This window comes from Limulus polyphemus, unplaced genomic scaffold, assembly GCF_000517525.1.
Source record: "Limulus polyphemus unplaced genomic scaffold, Limulus_polyphemus-2.1.2 Scaffold22, whole genome shotgun sequence".
Classification (NCBI taxonomy): domain Eukaryota; kingdom Metazoa; phylum Arthropoda; class Merostomata; order Xiphosura; family Limulidae; genus Limulus; species Limulus polyphemus.
In genome coordinates this window covers 596,047-604,315 of record NW_013665632.1, presented here as the reverse complement: position 1 = coordinate 604,315, position 8,269 = coordinate 596,047, and the positions used below count along the sequence as shown (strand labels likewise).

Here is an 8,269-nt window from a genome sequence, read left to right as displayed (position 1 = left end):
TTCTGTTATTGTTTGTAGTTTGCAGGTACTGATACGGTTTCTATTCGCGAATAAAATGGCAAAATGTACAAATATTTTCAATTTCTTAAGCGACCTTTAGCTTGTTGGACAACGGAAAGGATTTAATGAAGAATTCTGCGACTAGACTTATTGCCATTTCACAGCCAAACTTAGTTTATAATACACCGAAATAAAATACGTACATTCGCTGCGGGCTTCTAACGCTACCTTATGATCCACAGAGGCTACAGTATACCGAGAAAGCTTCTTCATTATCTCCAATTACTTTTATAGCTGCCCCCAAGGGGGTGGGGGAGATTAGTACCCGGCAACGAAACCCGTTAGGAGATCCGCCCGTGGTACCTGAGGAAATGTGCAACGTTTGGCTCTGCGAACTTCTGAGTGAGGGTATGGACCCAATTCAAACATGGCGCCTCACAGATTCCGCTGAGAGACAAGAACACAAACTATGATGCTAGATTTAGGTTCAGCAATTAGGAAAGCATACGCCTAGACCCTCATCATATCTGAGTGATCTTTCAGGCGCTTTTGTAGCCCTCTTGGTACCCCTTGGTAGGAAGCTACTCCATATTTCTATACTAACCCAAAGTGGGTCTGTACCTGAAAACAAACCTTATTATTGCGCCCATCCATGGCACATGAACACATGTGCCACGTTTAGATTCGGTAGCTTTTGAGTAAGGGTATAAACAAAGTTTCAAACTTGGTGCCCCCGGGATTCCAAGGGAAACCAAAATTCGATGCCAGATTTGGGTAGGTCATCGACTTTTCCTAGAAAATCATCACTCCTATGAGACTTTCCATGCGCGTTTTATCCCCCCTTGGTACGGGACTATGCCATATAGATAAGGATACGCCCCCGAGCCACCCGATTTCGCCTTCTAAGTTTGGACCTACCAGCTCCAAAACTATGGGAGGAGTTCATACAACATGAATTAATAAACGCTTTACAATGTAAATAGTTTATGTTGTTCCTACAGTGATTACAGAATATGTGTTGATTGCTTTTAGAACCAGGAAGAGGATTCCAATGCAGATTGACGGTGAACCTTGGATACAAACAGCCTGCACAGTAAGCCGCTTCTATTTTATCTATATTTGTGAGAGTAGTATAAGTTTTTATTTGTTAAGTATTATCTTCTGGCGACTAATTTACTCTTCTTCTCCATATAAATCACTATAACTTACAGGGTACAGAATTATCACTTAAACAGTCAATAACGGGTTAAAATAATACCAATCTGGTCACATCTCAACAATTTTAACTACCATTATTATAATTCTTCTCAACAATGGTAACCAACATTACTGTCTTGTTCCACAATGTGAACAACGAATCTTACAGTCCGATCCAATCTTGGCAGTTGCTTGATTTTAAAGCTTTCACATCCCGAAAGGACCTGAAGGCGATCTTAAACTTTGGTTTATTTTTAAAGTTTTAAAGTGAGGGCAAAAATGTTTAGGGACAAGAACTAATTTTTGAAGATCAAGAAAAGTTTAGTACTAAGGGTTTAAGTTATTTGAAAACTGGGTGATTGTTAATGTAACGTGATTGATGGATATGTCACCGTGGTAAGCAGTGACTCAAGACAGCCGGAGAGGCCGTGAATGAAGTGAGACGAGAGCCGGAAGTCGAAGAAAGGAGTGGTTGTATGCATGCTGCTTGAAGTATAAAGCGGTAGCTGAGACGGAGCGAGCCAGTTCCAGGTTGATTATCGATCTGAAAAGGATGCAAATACATGAATCTGATTTTAGTTTAGAGAGAATTGAAAATAAAAACATGACTAAAAATGGTAAACATACAAAATCAAAGAGAATGAAACATGTACACCGTTATTTTTATTCTGATTTATATCAATTACGCATACTCGGTAATGCCATTTAAGATTTTATTTTATTTTTTTGTGGGGAAGATTATTACGTAACACTAGGAGTCGTTAGGCCTCTATTTTTCTAAGGTGAAAATACAATATATAGCTGGAATTAGAGTGTGTTCTAGCTTTGAAACCCGTACAGTAAGATCGTGATCCTGCTTATAAACACGCTATTAAAAAGCTATACCTTTCGTTTGTTTTGGTTTATTGTGTGCTTAGTTCAGTTGTTTGTAGACTCACAACTAATCAGAAACATATTGTCAATATATAAGGCGATATTAACATTAATGGACATAATGAAATTTCAGGTCAATTTTGTAAATTTCTCTACCCAGTTTGTTAAAAAGAAGAAGCGGGGAGATTTATAAGTAGAAACATTCACTTCCACAAGACAAAACACATCAGATGTAAAAGTAACTCCATAATAGAGACTGACATTTCTTACTTGAGAGAAGGTTTAGATCGAGGAGAGTATATATGGTTATTAAGAAACCGCATCATTCTAGGAAGGTTTTATTGGATGACGTTTCCAGCTTCCAGCGCAGACCTTCATCAGGTCAATGATGGAGAACTGGGCTAGCAGCTCCAAACGGCGTTCAAACTTTCCTTTACAGATGCGCTCCATTAACAACGCCTTTCAAGTGACTGACATTGGTAGTGCTAACAATAATGTCTTTACATGCAAAACGAGATTACCATAAGGTGTAGAGGAAACAGCTCGAAAGCATAATTTTTAACCTGTGAAAATAAATAAAAATATTTTTCTTACAAGATCAGAGTCTCATAAAATATATTTCTTTTGTAACTATCTTCATCACTTACTGTCATAGACCAATAAGTCAAATAAGAGTACTATGTATAAAGTTTTCCATACAAACTTTAGTACTTTCTTTACTTACAGTCAGAAATATGTATATTATGCTGTTTTGGAATATATTCTTACGCCATGTTTTATGCGCCAAATGTTTGTCATCTTTACTGCTCACCTTTGAGAATACGTTTTGAATTAAAAAAAATATTATCCCATAATTTATTTGCTTCTTATTTTTTTTCAAAGTATGGACTTTATTAGCACTTTGAGATGCTTGACGAAAACAAATAAAAAATGAAATGTTAATGCGTTATTTTTTTATTCAAAACTCAAATACCAGCTGCAGCAAAGTATGAATTAATACATGTAAAGTTCTTTATTAGTAAATCGGGTCTCATACTTTAAAAATATTTTTGATACCATTTTTTGTTTTTAAGCGTCTTTGAGAACATACACTCTCGATCTCAGAAGGATCTTAAATGCCGGTGTATACACATAGAGCCCCCCCCCCCCAATATCACAGCGGCATATCTGCTGACTTAAAACGCTAGAAATCGGATTTCGATACCCGTGGTGGACAGAGCACAGGTAGCCCGTTGTGTAGCTATGTGCTTAATTTCAAACAAACTAAAAAATAAAATAAAATACACACATAGATATTAGTCAAATTCAGCAGTTTGTATTAGAACGACAGGAAAATAAGTCTTTAATTTATTATTCATGTTGCAAATTAGGTAAAAATTCCTTCAAACAAAGTAACTGGTAATCAACGCCTTTATTATCCGCGGCATAACGGCTCATAGAATGGCTGTGAGTTTTTTTCTTCTTTTTTTTAAGTACAAACTTTTAGCTCATAGCTCCGTCATCTCTTGACCGAGTTGAGATCTAATTACAGTTTTGGGCTCAGGAGGTCAAACCCTTTTGACTGATGTATTTGAACACGCCCAAGGTCTCGTAGATTAATTTACTTTAATCCTGCCTAAAATAGTTTCAATTTGACGGTAGGCTGGTAGAGATCCTGATGAGTAATAAAATCGAATCAGATATATGCGCGCCCCATGTTTGATATTGCTAGCACACAAAAATATAGCTAATAAAAAGGAAAACAAAAGGTCTCATAGACGAATTTACTCTATTTCTGCCTAAAATAATTTCAATTGCCGCGGCTATTGAGGATTCCCTCTTGTTTACTTAACAGCAAGCATTCTAAACCCAAACAATTTTTCTAAGCAACTCAGGCAAACTGAAGCAGAATACAGATAAAACTGCAGGTAAACTTGTTAAGTCTTACTGCATCTTTTAATCGTGGAGAATCAATAAAGACTTGAAATTGTAATACCTAATAAATATACAAGGCATCCAGTACAGAGAACAAACAGTTTGTGCAGTGTTTTACTAAACTTATTTTTCATTGATAACATCGCGAATTTCAAAGTCCTTACCTTAACACAGAAAATATTTGAGTTCTAAAAGTGTTTTTTTTTTCTAATCCACATTTAGATTACAATAACTCAGAAGAATCAGATGCCCATGATAATGGCCGCACCAACGGACACCAAGCCCAGATTTCCAATGAATTTGTTCTGTCGAAAGTCCTAGTTAAACACAAGTCAACAAATGTAAGTTGCACCAGCAAAAAGGCGTTTTCAAACATAAAGAACAAATATATCCTATAAATAAAATACCGTGAAAAAAAATATTCAGTTTTTATGCTAGCAAAGTGATCTGAAATACTTTTCCAGATTTCCATGACATTTTGTTTTAACTAACACATTTTGTCTAAGCTACAATTTACTGAAACTCTTATCTTGCTCTTACAGTTTAACTCTAGATATTGCAAGCGTCTTAAAGCATATACCCCAGAAGACATCGTTTTCGGGAATTTAGTATTTAGTTGATAACTCCCATGATTCGATAATGGTTATTGATTCGCCACTAGATGGCACTAAAATTAAATACAATCAATTGGTTACAATGCTCTCGACAAAATTCTAAGCTTTACGTTCTGAAAAGATGTTTTAAAGTGATCAAAACTGATTAGGAAAAACTACTTTAAAGTAGTAATATAAGCTTTGATTCGGAAACATAGAAATGATGTTATTGTACCGTTTTATTGTTAGCTTTACAATCGCTTTAGCATCTGGTATATAAAACTTTTGAAAATTGAGGAACTAGATAAAACTACTACCTCTTCCTGGTTATTGTTAACCACGCGCATTTATTTGCTTCTTCCCTCGCCCATTAAATATGATAGTTTTATTTCAATAGCCAGTTTAATATAATAGTTGTTTGGCATAAGGCTATATTTCGCCTTTGATAAATTCCAATAGGTGTATATTTTTAATTTATCGTGTTTCATGTTGTGTCAGATTTTAATCGACAGTTGCTATGCGCATAGCCATCCCTAGTTCGGAGGTGTTAGACTAGAACAAAGATAGCTTGTCAACGGCCGTCTCTCTGATAACACACGAACGGCGAAGCGTGTTTTTGCAGTAATAGGTGGCGAACACTAACTTGTTTAAAGTAAAGCTATAAGTACGGCTAATTTTTCGAGAACTGCTGTCTTTCGAAAGGACAAGACTATTCTCACTTCATTTGATATTTGGGGTCTAAACATATAAGACTAAGTACTAAGTTATTTAATTTACTTATTAATTATTGCTTCTTAACTGTGGTAAACACTTTTTCCGTAAAATGTTTAAATAATATTTGTTTGATTTTAATTGGTGAAAGTAATAAAAGTAGAATAATTTTTTTTCTTCTGAGATAAAAGAAAACTTTTTCCTGAGTTTAACAAAAATATTTACTTCTTATAAACACACGATATAATTAAAATATTTGCTCATTCGTTCCTCTGTTTTTTTTTCACTCTTTCCTTCTAAGGTTGATATACTTCTCATTCCAGTCTCGTGGTTTAAGGATAGCGAAGTCAGTAACCATGCTGACTTGTATATATTTATCCTTTTGGAGCTTCCGTTTCCATGGTAACTGTTAGATTTTGAAGCTCGTCCTTAGATTCCACTACTTCTCTTCGAAGCATTTAATGATAGTTTGAAGATTTCGTTAAACGATCGTATTTTTACATATCTCTCATCATCGTGATCTTCCAAGCCCTTTTTTTGTATGTACTTCTAGCCAGACTTTGGAATCTTTTCAATTAGAGAAGTTTTCATACAAAGTTTCTTTGTTAAAAATTCCAATTTAAAATTTCATGTTAATATCGTTCAGTGTATTTCTACAGTTTTCAAGTATCTTCTTCCAACAAAACGTGTATATAAGATGTATGTAAATGTGATATTTATTCTGTTAAAATGTTCTTCGAGTTACGACACTGTTCTTATCTTCTCACAAATAAAACGTTTTTCATTATTGAGAATTTTAAACTGTTAAAACTGAATTCGGACTTATTAGTCATATTATTGTTGGTTTCCCTGTGAAAAGTTTATACGTTAGAAGAAGGTAAAAAAAAATGTTTGTAAAGGGTAATTGGACTTCCATCAGAAACGATAAGGGTCTTATAACTCTTAATGTAGTATTAATAAGTAGTTAAAAAAAACAGCCGCCTCATTATGTGCTGGTGAAAATATAATGCTAAGGATGTTCTAGCCAATGTCAACCCAAAATACGTGTTGACTCATAACTTTTTAATCATTCATTATGCATTATGTATTACTATATAATGTAATGTAGTATTATCAAGTATACACACATACAATTAACAAATTTGGAATGATTATTAATTACACCAAAAAACTTCCCTCTATCGGGAGCTATGTGAATTCAGCAAAATGCGAATATCATGTCAGCGGCGCCATCTTGAATTTCGTGATGGTTGACAAAAACATGAATATTTTTATTTGTGTTTTTGTGAACCAACACCATTATGTTTATTTGAAATTTGAGCTTTCGGGATGGCGATTGTTCTTCGTCAGAGGCACAAAACAATCAATAAGACCCGATGAAAGACTGTTGCCAGTTCGACAGCTCAGGTTTGAAATAAATTCTTGTGTGTCTCTACAGCACAGTGCGCTTGGGACGTTCTGTGTTTGTTTTTTATGTTGCAGAATTACTAATCTTGGCTAATGGATAAGGCTTGATAAGTAATGGTTGATTACTCGATGTTAACACCAGAGGTATCTTTGCTGTATAGTTAATAAGTGTGGCTTTTAAAACCTTCTCCAAACTTGGCATATATTTTTTTTTTCGCGTGCCATTCATACAAGTATACTATTAAGTGTTATCTTAAAATGGTTAAAACTAGAACTGTCACCTGTAACGAGTATAATTTAGATGTGTTCAGAAGATACTTCTATTTATAAGTAATATTTTCAAATAACGTGATGCTGCTGAGTAGATAAATAAAACTATGTGTCACCATCATGTCTTTATCTCTCTAATTATCAAAATAACAGTGAAGGAAGAACGGTAGAGAGAGTATGTGCAGTGACGTGCACCCATAACAATGTAAAATGAAAGGTTTTTAAGAATGAGGACGAGCTAACATAAAGAATCATGTTTCAGTAAGGAAGGTTTCTTAATTATCGAAATCAGAGCATGTATGATGCTTCCGAATGAATTTAGTTAATGGTGCTTCTACCTAGTGTCTAATTATGGTACTATATATATATATATATATATATTTGTATGTGTGTATAGTTTCTGGAAAGTAAACATTTAATTTGATTAACTCGTTGTAGTAAGATATTTTATCTTTTACAGGTCGTAATTTTGAGCTAATATTTTATTATTACGTTAAATTATAAGTTACCAGCTCGTTAACCTTCTTAAAGAAAGAAGCTGTTTTCTTTGATTATTTTTTCTAGTTATTCCCACAGACACGTCTGACTTTTCATTGTGTTAAATTACGGCAGGAATAATAAAATGTTACCAAGAGGAAGAAGCACTTATACTTGGGGATTCAGTGCAGCAGCATAGCTTTGTAGTTACATTTATCAAGAAGTAACCAATCGAAATTATTGTATCATACAACTTTCGCACATGAAAATCACATATGTGAACCATGCAGGTATACGTAAAACCGTACATCGAAAATAATTTTTAACTCTTGTTAGGTTCACACCTAGGTTTTCAGTGAAAGCACTCCATGATTTGGTTGAACATGAAATTAAAACATTAGAAAATATACATGTATACAGAGTCTTGTCGCTCCATCTTTTTACTACAGCGCTAATTCTACAAAGAAGGAAATTGGTTGAATTTCTCACCGGAATGCATGCTAATTAATTTTAATATATACACGTACGTTACGTAACAAGTTGCATGTAGGTGTGGGGTTGCATAGCATCTTACAAAATAAAAACATGCAAAAGAAATATAACACGAATATATAGGTGGATACAAAACGTTGTTTTTGGTCTATGATTTTTCTCAGTTATGTTGTTTCCTTGTAGTTATGTTTATTGGTGCATTAACTCACTTATCGTTCCTTCTTCCTTCTTGTAGTTATGTTTATTGGTGCACTAATTCATTTATTGTCCCATCTTCCTTCTTGTAGTTATGTTTATTGGTGCACTAATTCATTTATTGTCCCATCTTCCTTCTT

The 8,269-nt window shown here is 34.3% G+C and overlaps 1 protein-coding gene across 6 annotated transcripts in view; it reads left to right on the top strand.

The window, feature by feature from the left end:
• The window catches only part of LOC106458351 (diacylglycerol kinase 1-like), a 346,054-nt gene that overhangs the window by 312,040 nt on the left and 25,745 nt on the right, over nucleotides 1–8,269 (top strand). For 3 of the 6 annotated variants that reach the window (XM_022384755.1, XM_022384784.1, XM_022384748.1), the window contains 3 exons: nucleotides 1,033–1,093; nucleotides 4,207–4,325; nucleotides 5,590–8,257. In XM_022384755.1, coding sequence (XP_022240463.1) covers nucleotides 1,033–1,093; nucleotides 4,207–4,305 — 160 coding nt within the window. In that variant the 3' untranslated portion in view covers nucleotides 4,306–4,325; nucleotides 5,590–8,257. Of the gene's footprint in view, nucleotides 1–1,032; nucleotides 1,094–4,206; nucleotides 4,326–5,589; nucleotides 8,258–8,269 lie in introns of those variants that run through there. The other 3 variants (XM_022384776.1, XM_022384764.1, XM_022384771.1) reach the window with 2 other exon arrangements.